This window comes from Parasteatoda tepidariorum, chromosome 5 (assembly GCF_982258835.1).
Source record: "Parasteatoda tepidariorum strain Cologne lab strain chromosome 5, Ptep-v5.0, whole genome shotgun sequence".
Classification (NCBI taxonomy): domain Eukaryota; kingdom Metazoa; phylum Arthropoda; class Arachnida; order Araneae; family Theridiidae; genus Parasteatoda; species Parasteatoda tepidariorum.
Window position 1 is genome coordinate 118,237,534 of NC_141759.1, and position 21,708 is coordinate 118,259,241.

General features: G+C 27.7%; 2 protein-coding genes across 13 annotated transcripts in view; one reads left to right on the plus strand and one right to left on the minus strand.

Moving 5' to 3' along the window:
- LOC147810084 (uncharacterized) overlaps positions 1 to 21,708 on the minus strand; it is a 391,466-nt gene that overhangs the window by 70,336 nt on the left and 299,422 nt on the right.
- Positions 2,118 to 21,708, plus strand: part of LOC147810087 (calcium-dependent secretion activator-like) — a 66,067-nt gene continuing 46,476 nt past the window's right edge. For 2 of the 13 annotated variants that reach the window (XM_087164955.1, XM_087164958.1), the window contains exons 1-3: positions 2,815 to 6,991; positions 12,138 to 12,179; positions 16,370 to 16,510. In XM_087164955.1, coding sequence (XP_087021081.1) covers positions 16,437 to 16,510 — 74 coding nt within the window. In that variant the 5' untranslated portion in view covers positions 2,815 to 6,991; positions 12,138 to 12,179; positions 16,370 to 16,436. The other 11 variants (XR_015434177.1, XR_015434178.1, XM_087164952.1 and 8 more) reach the window with 11 other exon arrangements.

Consider the following 21,708-nt stretch of genomic DNA (forward strand, 5'->3'; position numbering starts at 1 on the left):
TTACTTTTGATTATTAGGTAATCAAAATTAACATTATTCTAAATTTACTTCTTGAAAAATTGATACGAAGTAATTTATTATTGTTTAACGAGCATGTTTTTTGTATGCTTTTTGATATTTTTTAAGAAAATGTTTTTATTTGGAAAACGAAAGTTTGTTTATACAAATTATTTATATATTTTGTGAGCACTTCAAAGAAGCACGTTTGTTTTTTAGTTTTAAAAAAGTATTGTTTTTTATTTCTTATTTGTGTTTGGTTTATTTTATGACAACAAAGTGTTGTGTTTGTTTAATTTTGACAATTTTTAATATATTTAAGTATTTATTTTGAAAACAGAATTTTGTTCAAATTGTTTAATTATATTTCGTATGTACTCCAAGGAAGTACGTTTGTTGTGTTTTTCTTTCAGTTTAGAAATGTTTTGTATTACTTATTTGGTATATTTTGTTACGACAATAAATTTTTGTCACGTTTACATTGTTTGTTTAATTTTGACTATCATTGATATTTTTAAGATATTCTTAAGTATAATTTTCAAGTTATTTCATTGAAAAATTTCAACCAGCAACAGTTGAACTAAAGTAAAGTCATGGTATAAAAACATTGATGTGCATTTAATGTTTTTATATATTTGGACTCAAACTTTAAAAATTGCATCGCTACCAGCTTATCTGTTATATCCTGAAGTGTTTTCTGAGTTGTAGTAGAATATAGAAATCTAAACTGTGTAGTTTTCATAAATCAGAATTAAAAACTTTTTGTCCAGTACGACGCAATACTGCTTACAAAACTGACAGGGGAAAAAAGCAAACATTTCGTATTCATTACTTCTTTTATTCTTTCAGAAAACTTTTGATATGTAACGCTAAGTTATGTTAATTGATTAAAATGTAAGTTCATTCTTGAAATTTTTTAAAGTAGTACCTATTATCGTGTTTGTTTAAAAGCATGCTCAATTAACAAAGGACTCTAGTAATTTAGCAAGCATTTTGACGGTAAAATACGTCATTAAAATTGCTGCTATAACTTGGACTCGTTAAAACTATAGTGTCTAGTGTTAGCAATACGATTCAATTCTAAAATAAACAAGAATATATAGCTAAATTAAAATGGGCTCATGGAGTAGTTTCGTTGTTGTCAGAAGAGGATGTTTTCAGTTAAAGAACCTAATACGTTCTTTTTATTACCAAACGGAACTATAAAATCTTATTTACAGGAAATTTCGTTTTTTAGAAAAAAAGCAAGTTTCGCTAATTATCTTTTTATAGGAAACTAGTAATGATAATGGAAAACTATTTTAAGTTAAAGAGGATTAACTCAAAAGTAGCTAGGTTTTACTACACTTGGTTACTAATTCAGTTTTTTTTTTCATCTTGTAATATGGTGTCATTTTTACAATGCATAAAATTTGTTTACTTTAAATAATGTTTGTATAATTTAAGAGGGAAAAAATCCATATAATATTTTTTTATAATCAAAGTATAAAATAAATATTGGTATTCTAATATTAATGGTGATATTCTCAATAATTTTAATGAGAATTCTTTAACGGATTTTCCGTAGTTTCGAAAACTATTTTTCCAGCTGTAGCAAAGATAGTGCACTAATATTTTGATGAATAACAATTAAAATTTTCCCTCCACATTTATAAATATTTTGAACAATAAATTAAAGATCGGATAGAGAAATGGTCGTGTTCCAAAGTCCTTATCGTGTTCTTAAAAGAATTCTGTTGGCTGCCTCTGATAAACGTAATTTCCTCAAAACTCAAATGTTGTCTTCTTTCTGTTTTCTTGGTTAATCTGCTTCGTTCTTGTTTTCTTGGTTAAGGCGGCACAGTACTTAATTTTCGATTTTTATATTTTTTTTTTTTTTTTTTTTTTTTTTTGCATTTTTTGAAAGATTGAACATTTTTAAGTATGTGTACAAAATTTCAGAGCGATACTTTGATTTTAAAAGAAGTTATGACATTTTTTAATAGTTGTTGTCACTTCACAGATGTCAAAGGGGGCGTGGCTCAATGTAAACAAACATTCAATGCATGCGTTTTTAGCAACAAAAATATGCCATAAATTAATTTTGAATTTAGTAGATAAAAGCTGTAAGCTAAAGCAAGTTACTAAGTGATATTTTTCATATGCAGTGTACACATCTAAATGATTATTTTGTTTCTCAGAGTGCTTCTAGCTGGTTATCAACGTTTTTTTACAACAACGCTCTTTTTCAATGCCATATTTGAATACTTTTTTGTTATCGCATCGTTATTTTTTTGTTAAATAGTTAGTTATATTTTTATTTGTTGCTTTTTGTTTTATATTTTTTAAAATGCCACACAGAAAACGAGCATGCACTGCACATCAACAAAGTATAACACACTTTAATTGTTGACAAATCTTAAGATATTTCTTAATAATTAGATTCTATAAAATTTTCCTTGCTAGTTCATATTTTTTTCTGGATAAAGCTAAGAAGATATTTATGTGAATTGTGTGAATATCTGATTTTATTTTAGTATTATTTTTCAGACACATTAAACTTATTTAAAAATTCAAATTTTCAGTTTTATTATATTTGATTTAAAACATTGAATTTTTGTCAACAACTGATATCAAGTATAATCTATAAAAATTTGAGTAAATATGTTAAATAGTTTTCTTGCTTGTTATGAAGTAATATAATTTTTTCGACTCTTAATTTTATGGTACTATATTGTATGCAAAAACTACTTAAACTTTGTTATAAATAGACTCTAAGCTTTCAAATTTGTTTTTTGTACTTATAAATATATGGTAAATAATTATTTGCATACAAGTTGTACATGCAATTTCTCTAAATAAATTTTTTTCTTGTTTCAAAACTTTAAATGCCTTTTTCTCAGCTTTCTATTTTGGGGTATTTCAATGCATTCAAAATGCTAAGGCTTTTTTAAAAAATGATTCAGAGCTCTAAAATTTTTTATGAGTGTTTTGAGATATATGTTCTTTAAAAATTTGCATGGAATAAGCTTTGTGATTAAAAGAATTTTTTTAAATGATTCTTAAAGTAAGTTTTCCAGGTTCTAGTGCTCTTGGTTAATTTTCCTGGTTCTGGTGTTCTGCGATTATTTTTTTCTTGTGCTCTAGCATTTTTTTCTTCTTTTTTTTTTGTTCCAGTGTTGCATTTTCCTGGTTTTTTTCTTTCTTTCGACATTTTCTTGTTTTAGTGTACCGGCATATTCTTCGTTTTCTGACATTTTTATTCTAGGTGCTTTGTTTTCCTTCTTTTCATTGTGTTTGCCTTTTATTTGTAATGTTTTTTTCTCTCCTTTTCATTGTGTTGGTTTTTCGTTTGTTGAGTTAGTTTTGTTTTCCATTTATTCATAAATTTTTTTCGTTTGCTCACCTTGTTTTGTTTTGCGTCTTTTGAAAAGTTTATTTTCGTTTATTCAGAGTGTTTCCTTTTTGTTTATTTTTTTTTTGTCGTGGTAAGAATATTTTGTTCTTCGTTTTTTAATTATATTTTTCTCTCGGGGGAGCCTGTAACCCCTAGAGAGCGCGTCCCCAAGGTGGCGGATAGGGGAATGCCTCCACTGTCTTTCCAGTGGGTGGTAGAAGGGAAATAAAATACCTTCCGCGGACCAACAGGTAGAAGTCCAACCCCTCTATGACAAGTGCAATAAGGCTGTGCTCCATGCCTTCGGTCCCATTTGACTCGTACTTTGACTTTTCTGCACTTGTCAAACGACAACAACAATTATATTTTTCTTTTTTTTCAATATATTTGTTTTTCTTTTCCCCCCCCCGTTTTTTTACAGGAGTTTGTATTTTGTCTTTTTAATGTGTTTTTGCCTTCCGTTTTTTCGCGGTTTGTTTTTTGCCTTTTCACTGTTTTTTATCTCTCGTGTTTTTATTGACATGTTTCTTTTTTTGATTATGTTTCTTTGTTGCTAATTTTCTTTATGGTATGTTTTTAATTTTCGTACGGTTTATTCCATATATTCTTGTTAATTTGTTTTTCGTCTTTACAGTATGTTTATCTTCCACTGTGATGTTTTGTTTTTCGCTTTTTCAACTTGCCGTTTGTTCAGCGTGTTTTATGTTTATTTAATACAGTATATATTTATTTTATTTGTTCTCGGTTCTTTGTTTTATCCTATTCATTCTGGGTTTTTTTCCTGCTCTTTTATTTATTTTTTTCGTTTTTTAATGGGCTTTGCTATTTTACTTATGGTTTTTTTTCGCTCGTTTTGGATTCTTTGTCATTGTGTTTGTCTTCTATTAGTTTCTAGTGTTTAGTTTTTCGTTTGTTCATTGTTTTTCTTTTTTCTTCTCATTGCTTTGTTTTCCGTCTTGTATTATTTATTCAGTTTTTCATTTTTTGCTTTCAGTTTTTTTTTTTTTCATTCTGGTTTGGTTTTCTTTGAAAGGTGTTCAAGGTTATGTCTGTTTTCCGTTTGCTCATGCTATTTTTTTCGTTCTTTCTTGTTTCTAAAGTTTGCGGTGCTTTGTTTTTTATTTTTTCGTTACCTCCTATTTGTTCCTTGAATTTTTTCAATTTTTTAATATGTTCGTTTCTGTTTTTCTCTACATTTTTCTCGTTTTTTCATTCTTTTTTTCTGATGGTTTTTCTTTTTTATTATAGTTATTTTCAGTATTCTTATTATGTTTGTTTTTTGTTTGTTCCCAATACTTTTTTCCGTCTTTTTATTGTTTTCCATTTATTTATTCACTTTTTTACAGTGCTTGTTTAGTTTTCTTTTCTTTTTTTTCGTTATTTCTCTCCTTTTCTCACATTATTACAATGTTTTGTGAATTTTTTTTTCTTTTTTTCGTTTGATCACTGCGCTTTATTTTTCGACTTTTTATCTTATTTTTGGTTATTGTTCGTAGTTTTTTTTTATTTCGCCTGATCAGTGCATTTGTTTTTCATTTGCTTATTGCGCTTTCTTTTAATTTGATCTTTGTGTTTTCTCATGTTTAATTTTATCTTTTTTTTTATCTTTTATTTATTTCCTAAATCTTTTTATTGTGTTTTTTTTAATATCTTTGTTGAGCTTGTTTTGCATTGCTAAATTTATTATTCTAATTTTCTCTGAATTGTTTCTTTTGTTTTCCTTCAATCTCTCTCTCTCTCTCTGTATACACACACACGCACACACATATATATATATATACAGGCAGTCAGTCAGACATATACAGATAGATAGCTCCAACAACTTATTTTGATGTCCTAATCAAGGTCTTCAAAGTAATTCTATTTGTTATTAAAATATCGGCTTTTCTACTAGTGCTAAATATATTTCAAATGAAACTCAAATGCTGAAGGGTTGTGGAATAAGCACTAAATATACTAATATAAAGTATATTTTATATATTTGGTAATTATTAAAACCTCACCAATACTAAAATGTTTTAATACTGCAGAAACCCGTTCCCTTGAAAGGGGAGAAAATTTCGATAAATTATGACTCATAAGTGTGATCCTCACACCAAGTGATGCAGTTTATTCTAATGGAATAAAACACATGTTTTGTTTAATATAATAACGTAGAGTCAACAAGAAGGGCAAATATTTGAGATAAGTGAATGATAAAAGATAATTTATGTTAATTTGTATTAATTGGAGATTTTAGTGGAGAAACCAAGTAAGTGACATTTTCAGAGGGGCTATAATCGTAAATCTATTACTATTAAGCTATTATTATATGCTCACCCTGTTTATAATTATATATTAGTCCTCTAAAATAAGTTTGTGATATTTCTTTTCTTAAATAGAAAGCTTCTAGAAAATTTGATTGTTGGCTTAGGATGCAGATTAGGAGTTCATTATTACTAATAGACAAATAAAATCGGATTAGACTGTTGCCCTAATCGTAAAACCCACCACTCCTCCTGAAACTATCTTCCCCTAAAAACTTACTTCCCCCCCTTGATCACATTAAATCAATCTAAACTGATTCTTGAAAGAATTAATTATAAGAATGATTTAATGGTTTTCAGTTAGTTTGGCGAAAATGCTAAAAAAACATAGTTTTATGTAAGTCACACAGTTTTATGTAGTATAAAAATATGGAAAAGTCAAATGTACATAAAAACAGAAAAGATTGTCAGCTATTTTTCACAATTTAAAGATTTTATTATGCTTTTATAATTTTTTCTGCGTCACTAGCCAATTTATAAAGTTTTTTGATAAATTGAGTTATGACAGAGTTGAATGAACTTCCTGGGTGGCGCGTGAAATTATATAGTTTTTAATTGAGTTATGACAGAGTTGAGACACAACGTCAAGTTTAATTAAGCTAAAATTCTGAAATTTTCTTTGAGAAAAATAAAGAGTTGTGAATAAGGTAAAGAAAATTTTCGCAGACGAAATATAATTTACTCAATCGAAAAACAAATATACAACTTCGAAGAGTTTGTCCTAAGTGTAGTTTTTTTTCTCTAATGAATAATTCATTTACTACTTTATTTACAAGATTCTTAGTAGCTGCCGATTGGCAATCATAGATGAGCAGTCTACGTATGTTATTAGTCTATGAAAGAACTCTTCTGTATGTGTAGCTAACTTTGCTTGTTCCGTTTTGTGCCATACATGAAACAGAAGGTAAAATTTTAAGTGAATATGGATAATGAAATTTTTTTAGCTTATTCTGAGTTCATGGTTCAAAAAAAGAGAGAGTGAGAGAAATAATAGAATGCCCAGTAGCAAAGCTGATTACATCTAAAAGATTCAAATTTACACATAAAATTTACGTCGGTAGTCATATGTCTACTTTTTACTTTTTAAAAAATGCTGTGCAATGTTTACTTTTTAACGATTTAATTTTTGATTTTCATAAAAAGATTTTTTTTCAGGGAAACTAATCAATATTTTAGATTTCTTTTAGTTCATAGAAGTCGTTGTTCTCTTGAGTTCTCTGATTTGATTCGTATGGATGAATGACTTTTTTGTATGCTTACACACAGATGAAGAGAGGAGGAAATATTTAAAAAATTCAGCATCGTACTTCAGGTAATCTTAAAAATTAATTCTAAATATTAAAAGTTTTGTGATTCATAATGTTTTGAAACCTATTTCTGTAAATGTTGTTCATAACTAAAGTGATTTTTTTTGTTTCGGTGAGTAAAATCCCGGAATTAAGTACTCTCGGGGTGAACTCTGGATGAAGTGAAATACAATGCGTAAAGATCTCTATGAATAACTTTTGATCTAATGATCAGATTTTTACGTACTATGATTCAATCTTAATGATTCAAGAGCCAAAATTTAAAATGTGCTTATTGCAGACGATAGTTTTAGTTACGAACGTACTTTTAGTTACATTTGCACCTACTTTTAGTTATAAACGTATGAGAAACTTACTCTCTCTTGAGAAATATGCTTTTGTTCCCCTGCAAATTGGGATTCCTGACTCTCAAAATTTGGAAGAGGGGTTGTTGGAATCTAGGAAATAGTACCCTAAATCATAAGAGAGCGTTCGGAAGTTAGGTTTTAGTCAGAAGAGCGGTTTAAATCATATCGGATCAGAAGAGCGATACTTGGGTTTCTTTAACGTTAAATTTGCTTTTTAAGCTACTTGAAAAATTTTTGCACTCAATTACAAAATGCGATTATCGAAAGATAATTTCATGCGAAAAAAATTTAATAATTAGATATCATTTTTAATTGATTTATTTTATAATAGTCGAAAAATTTTGAACAATGAGGTACACAAATGTTTGCCTCATTTTTAATAAAGTAATTCAAAGGGAAAAAAATACAAAATTTGAAATTTTAAATATACAATTTTTTACGCTCACTGTGTGTACAAATTCGTATTTTGTAAGCGCATCACAATTTTTCGGATTCTCTATCTTCAAATAAAACAAAAGAATTAAAACCGTTGTTTCAACTCAAGCAAAATTGCTGATGATGATGATGATTACATAGCTGCTAACTTGTTACGGTCATCGGAAAAGATTTTAAACAGTGATACTATAATAAAACTTAAATTTCACTACTTCGCCAGCACTTTGTGTCACTGAGGGTTTCCCAATTGTTTTTACCTAAATAGTCGATTTTTCTTTAGCTGTGGTTTTTTAAATAAATTGCATAAACTGTGAGCTAAATGTTAAAAAAATGACTAAATGTTAATCCGTTATCAATCATTAATTAATTTATTAATTTTGATATTATAATTAACTATTTTGAAAATAAAGAAAGTTAAGAATAAACTTTCCTTACTTTTTGAATCTTAACCGTTTGAGTCCCGTATTGAAAAAACGCTGTCGAAGAATCCTAAACAGCTCTCTATATGAGTACGAAAAGGTTTATTTTACATCGCTGAATCTCGATAGCGTTTCTTGCAGGGTTGGCAGGTTTTTGACATGTGACAGTTTTTGACAGTTTAAACCATGGTTTAAACTGTCACGTCAAAAACCTCACTGTCAAAAATGTCGAAAATGTCAAAAACCTATATTTATATGTGAAATTTTATTAATACATAAAATTTATATATTTTTTATAAAGGATAGTGTTTCTAAATATGTTCTAGAAAAAATAAATTTAAAATTTTGAAAACACTTATATTTTGAATAGTAACCAAAATCTTGTACTTTTGAAAGCTCACATCTTTTGTAATATTATGTATTCATTTTCATGTGTTATTGAAAATCTGCAGTGATATTATTAAGAAATTTATTTATAACCAAATTTAGTGTATAGTATAGATTATACTAAAAATTAGACATTTTTAAAGATAAACATTAGCAGTTTTGCACATTAGACATCTTTTAAAGAAAAATCTTTTTAATATTCTTTTAAATCTTCTTAATAATCTTTTTAACATAAGACAATACAAATTTAAGTGCTTTCTGTTAAATACACAGAGTAGTTAGTGTCGATTTACAGTATATTCAGCCTATTCATTTACTATGCTGAAAATTTAGTTTATCCAAATACTTGTGAATTTCATTTTGCTGAATACTATATACATAGTTTTGTTGAATATCTAAATATTCAGCTGTTGAATAATTACTTCTTGCTTTCAAGATATGCATTATTTGTATTCTTAATACAAGTGGGGGAAAAAATTAAGAGGTAAAAATTGTTTTAAAATGATAAGTGTAATAATTATAAATAAATATAATAAACAATATGAATTATATTTATCATTATTCACAAATATAACTACTTTTAAATTCAAATTAACAATCTGGATAATAAAGATATTCGGTATAACATTAAAAAAAAATTTCATACACTTGTATCAAGTTTGTATTTATACAACATAACTTGTAAGTTCCTTATAAATATTAGTTATATGTTCCTTATATGTCAAAAATGCATAGTAATAAACTTTTAATTTTCTTAAGTATCAAAAAAAAATAATTTTTTTTTTCAAAATATAAATATTTAAAAAAATTTTGTGCAAAATTTTTCTGCACATGCATTTGAATATAAATTTCTGAGATTTTAAATCTGTTATTTTACCTTAATTTTAATTAAAAAATATTTTAAAACCTGCTGATTACCTGTAGTATAATTAAATTGCAATATAATGCATGGCAACTGTTGGTAGTTTTGAAGTTTATATATTTTTTTGGCAAGCTTTAGTTTTTGACATTTTTGACGGGTTTTTGACGGTTTAAACCAGTATTATACCCTTGTCATGTCAAAAACCACTTTTTGACGTCAAAAACCCAACCCTGGTTTCTTGTATTTGTTAGGTAACTCGGCTTTTTCTCATCTTTCTGTCACATTTATTGCAGTTTGCAAGGCGATCAGACGTATTCTAGCGTTTGTTAATTATTGTGTGTTTCAAAAAGGTAGTTGTAGTCCCAAAAAGGTAGTTGTAATCCATGTGATCATATTATTGACGACTACAAAAGACAATGCAACGTCCTGCAAAAGACAACGCATTCTCAGTACTTCAAAGGATAGTGATAACAATGAAATTAAAAAAATTATTTTGCAACGTATTATGCTTCGAATTGGGTCAATAAAATGAGTACCAAGCATGCTTAGGAAAAAAAACACGGGGTTTTGCTTTCGGCTGACCACCTAACCGGAACATCTGCACCCCAGAGCCCAAAATCAGGAAAACTGAGATGGGCACAGTATTACCCTCTATGGGCTGTCGCACCACTGAATTTAGTTTAGTATTTACATTAAAAGGAGCTGTGTGATGAACATGCTACAGTAAATCTGAGCGCAAGACTTCAACAATCTGTAATGCACCGTCAGTTGTCCACAATGTTCGAAATGTACTGGGTTTTCTCGACGTGAAATCTCAGCTGCGCTTGGCAAAACGTGCTGCTTGGGACTTAAACTGTAAAATATTTTCACTTCGGGAATTTTTTTCTTAGTTTCTATATATATTTTTTATATGAAGTTGAGTAATGGTTTTCATTGCTATAATCGTTAGCATGATGACAGTATTATTTGACATTGCTCGAATCATCAAAGTATACCATAATTAATAAATTTCCTCCCTCATTTATCACTTTCTAAGGGCAGCAAAAATGTATTAACCCAGTACCTATATTAGGGTACCTTGGTAACTATATTAAACACCTTATACTTGGTTAGTATTAAAACAGAACCTATAACCATAATACCTGTAGTAACTGATACCGAAACATCGACGTCAATAATATGCAGGGTACTCCTGATATTTCTAGTAAATTTTTTAACCTTGCTTGCTCTGATATTTATAATTTTGTCCTGCCATTCCTGATTTTTGCATGTTCAGAAAAATCCTTTATTTCCAAGAATACAAATCCAAAATACTTTAATTTTAGTTAATGAAGCTAGTAAAAATAGCTAGATAAGTAATTTAAACTTAGGGAGTGTCTATTAATTTTATATACAGTATACTTGAGATATCTCGAAAACCTTGTTATGTCAAAAAAATATTTTTCCCATTACATATCCGCCTAATGTTAGTTTGAATTCCTATGTCGAAAGGTTTTTTCTCAAAACCTTGCTTTGTTCAATTTTTTTCGAAATCGAAAATAATTTTTTTTTGCAAAAATCGCATTGTAAGTTCATTGTAAGTCAATTCTTTTCTATTTAATGCTTAAATTGTTCTCGTCTTACTTTTAAAAATAAAAATTATTGTTATATCTAAATTTATAGTCAACTATCATTAGATGCATATTCATACTTGCCAACTCTTCCAGTTATTTAATGTGGTGGCAAAATTTATAGTCACATTTTATTCCTCATTAAATAAATAAAATTTAAAATAATTTTGACTACCGATGTATGCATGTAATTTAAACACCTATGATATAGGCTTGAAAGTTCTCTGATAGATTTTTTAATTGTCAGTTACATTGTTACGAAACACCGACATTCAATTTCATTAACCCTACCACTAGGAAAACACCTTTCCGAAAAGCGTAAAAGTTTCAGGTATGCATTTTTAGTATTCGATATTCTTATGCTTCCTGATTCTACTTTTTAGAGTAATATTTTGGAAATATTTTTTTTTATAGTTTTTATAGCATATTTAGTTGTGAACTTGGTATCTCGAAAATTTGCGATATCTAAATTTTTTTTGAGATATTAACTTTGAGATATCGAGAGTATACTGTATATGGGTCGGCCACTGAATGTAGATTTCTACACTCAGTGTCCATACCGTTGTTATGTCCGAAATATTTGTTATATTCGATTTGATATTGATTTATTCGTTGATATTATTATATTTATTCGATATTTCAATATCTGCTGAGGGTAGATTAGGAGAAACGTGAGTGTTTGGAGTACCAGTTAAATGCATACTGGGCAGTGGCACTTTATCTTAGAAAACCAGTGCTATAGGGCATACCGGGCAAATGTATACCTGGCACTGAACCTTAGAAAAACAGTGCTATAGGGCATACCGGGCAAATGTATACCTGGCACTGAACCTTAGAAAAACATCAGTGTAGGGTATACCGGGCACTTAATTAGACATGGTATATGTTTCGGACTTTTACCAAAGCGAGATTGTCAACATTCACCGGTGGAAGTCACCAATTTCGATCATTCACAGTAACATATGCACAAAAAACAAACTATTTTGTTTTAAAAAAGAAAAAAATATGAGTAACTATATTAATACATAGAACCCAATCATTCAATCGCTCATTATGAATCCAGTTTAATTTTCTTCATTTTTCCTTCCTAGATTCTGAAGAAAAAAAAAACTTCTAAGAAGCTTAAAACTCCAGTAAGTGCTTGCTTGACATTCATGAGTGTAATCAGATTCAAGTAAGTGAATAGTTAGAGGTAAGTTTTGATTAATTTAAAAAAAAATTTTACGTGACCATCACAAAATGGTTGTGCATTTTTCTGCGTTAAAAGGTAAGTTCGTGCTGGTAATGTATTTATTTATCTTAAGTTTTGTATAATTAAATGGTCATTTATTACTTTAATGAAATTAATTCGGGTTCTATTTTATTGCCGGCGTGAGGGGACCGACGCGTCGGTTCTCGCATTTTTATTCAGGTGCACCGCTCTCTGCATGCGCTCGAGAATTGCAAGCTCTTAAATTACGTGCGACGAATTTCGTGTCTTTCGTTTTCCATATTGTATCTACGCATTCTATATTATTCTAACTTTTTCATCCTGTTTTCTCTTACTTCATTTTCCTATTTTATTCTCTTTTTTTTAATTTTTTTTTTATTTCTCCGAATGACTAGCAACGAATTTCATTGGTACCATATCATTGTATTTGCGTTTTCCAATTTTATGTTTTGTTTCAAATGTTAATACATATCGGTGTGTTTTCTTTCCCTCCTTGTTTATAAGTGAATCTTTATGTTTTTCGTATTCAGTATTTTTTTTTTCCAGATTTTTTTTCCGAATTTTTAAAGACTTCTATTTATTTTTTTTTCTTTCAATTTTCGTTTTTAATTTCGCCAGCTCTTAACGTATTATTTTTTTATGTGCTTTCCAATTTTATGCATTGTGTTTCTGCTTTTCGAATGCTTTGCCTATGTATGTGTCTATATATGTTTTTTTTTATTTGCAACATTTGTTCTGTTTTAGTTTTTATCGCTTCTATTTCACTTTCCAATGTACCTTCCTTTTTTTTCAATTGTTCGTTCTGTTTTTATCTCAAATATGTGTTGATTTTTTACTTCAAATGTGTTTCTTTTTTAATGAATGTTTTGTTCCCAATAAGTGTTTTGTTCCTATTCATTTTTTTTTTCATTAAGTGCTTTGTTTTTTCAAGTGGTACTATTTCTGTAACTTTTAAAGATGTTTTACGATTGTTAATATTTTCTTAAAATTCAAATCCGCTCATGTTTTATTTTAAATTTCTTTTAGTTTATATGTGAATCGGTTTTTCCCCGTATTCCGTATTTTTCACTTTTGAGTAATTTCCAAATTTTTGTATTCTGTTTATTTTTATTTTTTATTTTTCCCGCTGCTTGTTTATTTATTTCTACAGTTTCTTTCTCAGTGTTTCTTAATGTTTTTTCCAGTTTTATTCATTATGGTTCAGCTTTCCACTTATTTTTCTAATGTTTTGTCCTATTCTCCTGTGTTTGGGCTATTTTAAGTTTGCTCTGTTTTAATTTCCTATGTTTATTCTTCTTAAATTTCCAATGTCCATTCTTCATTGTGCATTCTGTTTTTATTTTAATTGTTCGACCTCAAATTTTTATTCAAATGTTCTTTTTTTTTAAAAAACTTCAAACGAGTTTTTCTTATTAGTTTTTGTTTCCAGAGAGTATTTCATAAGTAATTGTTGATTGAGTAATTGTTGTGTTAATTTAATAATTTATTTCGTTTTTTTTCTAGTAAGTGTTTTTTTTTTCGAGTGATGTACCATTTTTGACATTTTTGAATGTTTTTGTTTATTATAGTGTTTTTTCAATTTGTTATTTTATTTATTTATTTTACAATATTTTTCCAATATTTTTTCTGCTTAAATTTCAAAGTGAGTACTGTCTTTATCTCTATTGTGCATTCTTTTTTTTACTTAATAAATTTTGTTGTTTTTCTTTTCAATTATATTTTTGTTCCCAGTGGGGTTTTTTTGCTTATATGTTTTTTCAAATAGCGCACTATTTCTTTTTTTCATGTTTTCCTGCAGTTTTTTTTTCAGGATGTTTTTTGATAGATTTGATCAAATCCACTAATGCTCTATTTTCCCTATTCCCTTTTTTTTGTAATTTTCCTCTTACTTTATATGTAAATGGTTTTTTTTCCCCAGAATTCCGTATTTTTCGCTTTTTAGTTTTGTGAGTGATTTTAAAATCTTTGTAGTCTTTTCCATTTTTCCCGTTTTTTGTTTTAGATTTCTTCTGTTTTTCATTATTCTTAATGATTTTCAGTTTTATTCATTGTGCTTTAGCTTTCCTCTTTTCTTTTAGTGCCTTGTTTTATTCATATGTATGTGCTTTTTTTTTTTTTTTTTTTTTTAAATTTTCGATGTGCTTTCTGTTTTTACGTCAATTGTGCTTTCCTTTTTTGTTTTCATTGTACATTTTGTTTTTATCTTAAATGTGCATGATTTTTTTTAACTTCAAATGTGTATGTGTTTTTTTTTCTCAGTGAGTATTTTGTTTTTCCAATTGCTTTTATTTTTTCCAACATTTTTCTTTTTTCAAGTAGTCAACTATTTCTTACATTTTTTCAAAGTTTTACTGTAGTTTTTCAGAACGTGTTTTGATTGTTTTTCATTCAATTTACGTTGATCAAATCCACTCATGTTTTATTTTCCCTATTTCGTTTTTCCCTCTTAGTTTCCATGTGAATAATTTTTTTCCAGAATTACGCTTTTTTTCTCTTCAATTATTTGAGTATGGTTTAAATTTTTATATTCAGTGTTTTTTAATTTTAGATTTTGATTTCTCCATTTTTTTTCAATGTTTTTCCAGTTTTATTCGTTGTTTTCTAGTTTCTAATGCGTGTTTGTTCCATTTTCCTAATGTTCGTTGCTTCATTATTTATTATTTTTTTGTTGTTGAATTTTTTCCTTTTTTTCTTTAGTTTTTTCAGGAGGTTTTTCAATTGGTAACACTTTGGTACAAATAAAGTTGAGGAAATCCTCTTCGTCTTATTGCCTTATTTCGTTTGTCGTGCCTTCCCTCTTTATTTATATATGAATCTTTGTTTTCCATTTGCAGTTTTTAATAGTCATTTCAAGTTTTTGTATTAATTTCCTCTTGTTTCACTTCTTAAGTTTTATTTTGAATTTCTCTAGTTTCTTTCTCTATGTTTAGTAAACATTTTCCAATTTTATTTATCGTGCTTCAGCTTTTCACTTTTTTTCGAATGTTTTTCTTATTGCTATTTTGTTTGTTTCTTATTGTATTTTTTTTGCCGGCCAGGTGACCGAGCGGTTAGCGTGCGTGACTGCGAAGCCATGGGCTGCGGATTCGAATCCCGCTCTGAGCATGGATGTTTCTCTCTCTCTTTGTGCTGTCCTCTGTTGTGTGTGTGAATGGGGCCCACCCTATAAACGGGTTTGTGGCAGTGTGGCGTGGGCAAATGTTGCTCGCCTCCGTGACTTTGGCTCACAGGTGCCCACTGGGTAACGCGAAATGAGCAACAATTCTGGCATAGTATAGGCAAAGATTCAAATTCAGTGCCTGCCATTGGAAAAAAATTTTTTTTTTAATTTTATATTATTAATTTAAATAATTATATTTCGTATCATGATTTAATTCATGTATTTTAATATAGATATTTTAATTTATATAATTATATTTTATGTTATTAATTTAATTTTTTATAATTTTTTTGTTAGATTTCTTTAAATTTTTTTTTTCCTAAGTTTATTTTTTCTGATTTTTATCTGTTTTGTTTTATTGTTTTATAACCTTTTTTTTTTAGCTCTTTTCATCAAAAGTTCGGGTAAGTTAAGTGGGCAAATGTTGCTCGCCTCCGTGACTTTGGCTCACAGGTGCCCACTGGGTAACGCGAAATGAGCAACAATTCTGGCATAGTATAGGCAAAGATTCAAATTCAGTGCCTGCCATTGGAAAAAAATTTTTTTTTTAATTTTATATTATTAATTTAAATAATTATATTTCGTATCATGATTTAATTCATGTATTTTAATATAGATATTTTAATTTATATAATTATATTTTATGTTATTAATTTAATTTTTTATAATTTTTTTGTTAGATTTCTTTAAATTTTTTTTTTCCTAAGTTTATTTTTTCTGATTTTTATCTGTTTTGTTTTATTGTTTTATAACCTTTTTTTTTTAGCTCTTTTCATCAAAAGTTCGGGTAAGTTCAGTGATTTTTTTTCAGTCATTTTTATTATGACGTGTTTCAGTTGTTACCAATGTCTTTAAATATTTCCAATTTTAGTTTTTTTTTCTATGACCTGTACAATTTTTGATACAAACCATGTCTCTAATTTATCATAAACCAATGTAATTTAACTTTATAGGATATATTTTTGCTGAATACTCAGACAGACAGGGAAGAATCTGACAAAACTGCTGGAACCTTCCAGAATGATTTTCTTTAGACTGCCTAATGTAGACCTTACAACGCAAGAAAAGGATTTTCGAATATTGCCATTCTATATGTAAGTAAAATTTAATTTTTTAATCTATTTTATCGACTATTTAAAATCTTGCTATTAATTAACTAAATAGCCATTGAACGGGCTGTGCCCCCACACACTTTCATACTCTCTCTGTCTAAAATACTTGCTTCATTTGAATACTTTTATGCTGATATTGATGATTACATTTGAAATTTTTTCTAAAATTTCAGAATGTTACGCTATCAATCAACAAAAATTACTTGCCAAACATTCTCTCCTTAAAAGACCCAAGTCAAAAATTTTTATGGTTTTCCAGCAAAATATTGATGGTAGACAACATAAGTAACCATCACCTTAATATAGGAATTCGGACTGATTTATGAGGCCGTCAGACTAACCGTGGAAGGATTTAGTGGTTTTTCTCTCTATGTAACGCAAATATGTGTTACTGCTTCCATCAAAAAAATGCTCCACGAAGGTTAATTTCTTCCAATACTTGATCCAGGAGTTCCCTCGTTTTCAGGATTGGAATCAGAATTACAAGAATACGGAGTTGAACATTAGTAATCGTAAACCCCCCCCCCCCCCAAAAAAAAGCTTCTTTTTTTTTTGAATCAGTGTTCAACGATGGCTATGAAAAAATAAATACAAGAACTACATTATCTAGATTGCGTTTTTGTTTCCAATAAAGTTATATTTGTGTTAAAAAAATTTTAAAAAAATATATACTTTTTTAACTGAACATGTAATATTTTTTATTCTAATATTATGGGTGATATTCTCACATTTTGTTGGTGGCGAACGGAAAAATTATTTCCTTCTTCACATTTTGTAAATAATCATCGCAATAAAAATACTGAAATCCATAGTGGTAATTGCCATAGAAAAGATCAAAGACGAAATCACACAAATCAGACTACTCAAATGCATGTTTCGTTTCCAGATTAGGTTGTAATAAATAATATTGTATAAAAAGTATCAGGTTTAAAAACTATGGGGAAATCAATAGCAATAACTGCTAAAAATTAGATGGAATCAGTGCTTTGAAAAGTAAATACTCAAATGCATGATTCTAATACTTTTATTGTTTGAAATAATCGGGAAATCTTTCTGCAAGAAGAAAAATCTTTCTGCAAGAACTCTGTAACAATCTGCGACAATGTCGCTGCGATTCTGCCACAGGGGATCAGTTATTGTTATAGATTTATATTTAGTTCTTAAAAATCATTATTGGAAAGAAGTAACTTGTTTTTTCCCAAAGTATGTAGGCCCTCGATATATCAATATGTATCTCTACAACAATATATTAATTTAGTCTCCAAAATATTGTTGTTACGAGGTTTTACTGTGTTAAATAAATGAATAAACTTTGAATTTTTACATTTGTTTGGATTTAGTGAGGATGACCTGAGAAAGAAAAAGATAAAGACTGCTTCAAATAATAAATTTTTCAATGAGTAGTTTTATTTCATATATATTTGTTTTACTTATTGACTTCAACAACTTAGTACTAAAGGTAGCTTGTTTAAAGAATAAATCATGGTTTAAAAGTTTTTAAAATATAATAATTTGAAATCACAAACCAAAAGAATTGTTCTTATTTATTTCATTTAAGATCAGATTAGAAATAAAATTGGGGAGTTTATATATATGTTTATTTTTTAAAGTTTCAACTTAATTATGTAATCCTTTGGAGTTTAATTTCTAAAAATTTTTTTCTAGATAACTACTAAATATTCTATTTCTATTTAGTTTTTGTCCAAATCAAATCTAATTTGGCTAAATGAATTTGATATTCAGCTAAAAGTAAGCGTGTGCGTCTGCATCTTTTTGTTTCGGTGAAATTCAGAATTTCATTCGGCAAATTTAAATTCCTCTAGGGTCTAAAGTGTATGTTCCTGGTACCCTTATTTAATGACACCCACCTGTTCCAAATTTCAATAGTGTCGACTAAAATCAGAATTATTACTTCATAAATGGGCTTGCTGCTCACCTCCATAGACTCGAGATCTTTCCCGATCCAAACAGTGTAGTGCACGGGGAGGACTCCCCAACCAAATGCTTTGGTGAGATTCTTGCACTCTCTTATGCAACTCTTCTCCCTTTTGTGAGATATTCTCAATTACAGGTTTCATTTTCCACCCTGGGAAATCGAACCTTAAAATCTCTCGATCTATGATGGCTATTATAATCAAAAAAAGAGTTCTTTGTCAGAAACTAGTTATTTTGTCATGATCATGCAAAGTCTTTGAAAATTATTTTGCATTTTGTTAATACATATGGTGCTTGAAATATTTTTAGTGCTTAAAAAGTCTTTAAAAGGTGCTTATTTTTTGTTGAAAGATTTGGCTACTCACCCTGAAAAAAATTATGTCAAATACCAATCTTGTATGGTATATAAATTTTTATAGATTTTTAGCACTCAAAAGTTTTAGGATTTTTCACTTAGTGTCACAGTTACCCCTGCTTAGTACATTAATTACCAAAAATTTTGGTGAATACTTAATATTGAATAATGGATTTTATACTTGTGTTGTTTCAAGTTTATCTACTTATGAAAAAATTACAATGAAAAATAATTTCAGAAGAATTTAAAGAATTTTTAAATTACTAAGCTTTTATTTTCAGCAAAGGATAAGAATTTGAAAACGTTTTGCCTTTCATTTTTGCTTGTGCAAAAATTCTATGCTGTTTTTTATAATTATCAAAACTATTTCATCATTTAAACTTTAGATTTTATAAAATGCTAACAATGTCTCGATGAATATTTTTGGATTATTTTTTATCAAGACATGTAAAAACATGACAATGTAAAAACAATGACAATGTAAAAACATAAAAGTTTGTAAATTTTCAAATTCTTGGGCTATTTTTTCTATTATATTATAGCAGTAACATATAAATTGTTAGAGACTGTTTTTCAAATAAATTTTTATTTTATGAGAATAACTATGATTTTAACAACTTTAATTTTCATTGTTATGTGTTAACTTATTTAGTAGGCAATAATAAACAAAACATTTTTAAAAAACATTGCACTTACAAAATGGAACCTCACCATTTGGAAACACACCGTAGACTGGCTAATTTTGACAATTAGATAGAAATGTTGTCTAAATATCACCAATACAGTCATATATCATTAAGAAAATTACATCAAACTCATTTTTAAGCTATTCTGGTTTGAAAATAATTGTTAGTTTAAACTGTTTCAGATTTGAACGAACTTGCTAATGTCTAATTATTTGCTTTTTAATGTATGAATAATTTAGGAGATTAGTATTTAGTTTTAATATTTTTCAAATGTGAGTTTTGAGAAACAAAAGGAAAACTAAAACAAAATATATCTATTAGCTTTTATTATTAATATAATGACTTGCATTTTTTGTGTATGTTATGTTCAAACTTGTATTTGTTCCCCCCTCCCTTTAAGTAATAGAGGAATATCAAATTCTAGCTATATAGTATATTATTTATAGTCTGTGATATCCCTGTGTTATATTAGCATCAGTATCAATTCAATGAAAATATCGATGTTTTCTAAAAAAAAATTTATAGAAAGCAGTAACGTTTTTTTAAATTCACAATTGTACTAAAAATTAAACCGATCTGTAATAAACAGGGTTTGAAAAACCCCAGCCTGTAATCCCGAAAAATCCCGTTTGTAATGGGTTTTTATTCATGAGATTTTTTATATAATTTCAATTTGTATTTATTTTTAACATATCACATTACAATGTTAACCAAATGATACAGAACTGTAAACGAATGCAAACCAGTTTCATCCGAGTGAAAACAATACAGATGCATAGTATCACCTAATTATTATAATTTTACATAGAATCTTATAGTGCATCTAATAATATAGCCAGGGACTATTTTATATTCTATTATTAAATTAGTTTGTTTGCCATGAAGTAGTGTGAATAAGCCTCTTTTTTCTTTTATACTTTTGAAACATATGATTTATTTTTATAACTAGACAAAGTTTGCTATTGTTCCTCGTGGATTTATTTTGCACATGGAATTTTTTTTTATCTTTAAAAAGTTATCGACAGTAAAATTTTCAATTTCAAAATTTAGATTTTACCATTAAATGCTATGAAAGTATATATCCTTCTGTGTGTGATCTATTAAAATAAATTAAGTTATTCTTTGCATGTTTCTAGAATAGATTAAAAAAAGACTATAGAGAAAAAAACAAAAACATTTTTCTCTTTATTCTTAATTTTTCTTTTTTCTTTCCAATGTAAGTCTAAATTGCCAAGCACTGAAACATAACTGGAAAGAATGGTAACGACATCAACCTAAAATTGTTTTGTTTATTCCACTCATTTTTTTAAGAAATATTAAATTAATACTTCTACAGTTCATATTATAACATAATAAGTGTTATAAGATTAATATCATGTATTTAAATGACAAAATACTTTGATAAAAAGACACCCATCTCTCTTCAAATTTATTCCTTAAAACTTTAAGAGAAATGAAATTACTCTGTAAAATCTATTGGATTATAAGAAAAAAACCTTTCAATTTTTAACTACATTTATTGAAATATTTGATATTATTCAAAATTTTCCTTTAAAGTTTCTTTCATATTATTGTTATGTATGACTTAGAATTATTGTTTTGTGATTAATGTTATTGTTGTAATAATATATTTATCAGTAGTTAATACCTGATACGGTGCACTGTTGTATCACTGTTGATCATTTATTGTTAATCTTAATTATGCATAATTTAAATTTCTTAAAGTATTAATGTTAAAAGTTACAGCTGGGAAAAGTTTTCTTGTATAGTTAATGATTACATTTATTAGAAATGATTATTTTTTTTTTTTTAATATTATGATAATTTTTACATAATAAAATTAACTTAAATGATAATATGTTTGTTTGATATTAAAGCATGGATCTCTTTAGAGTATTTAAAAAATGTAGGCATTATATTAGTTTATTAAAACTGTAGCATGTAATAAGTTGTTGAATATACTGGTATGTTGTTATTTGTTTTAATTACTTTTTGTAATACTTTTTTTTATAATAAAATGTAATGTTAATTTAATCTAAAGTGAATTTTTTTCTCTCAAATATAAAATTATGCTAAAGCTAATTAAAGTTATTTCATGTATTATATTTAGCTAAAAACAAATAATGAACTGAAATATCCGCAACTTTCATATTTTTTTTCCAGAAATTATGGCTTTTAATGTTACTGAGATTTTTGTAAAGTAA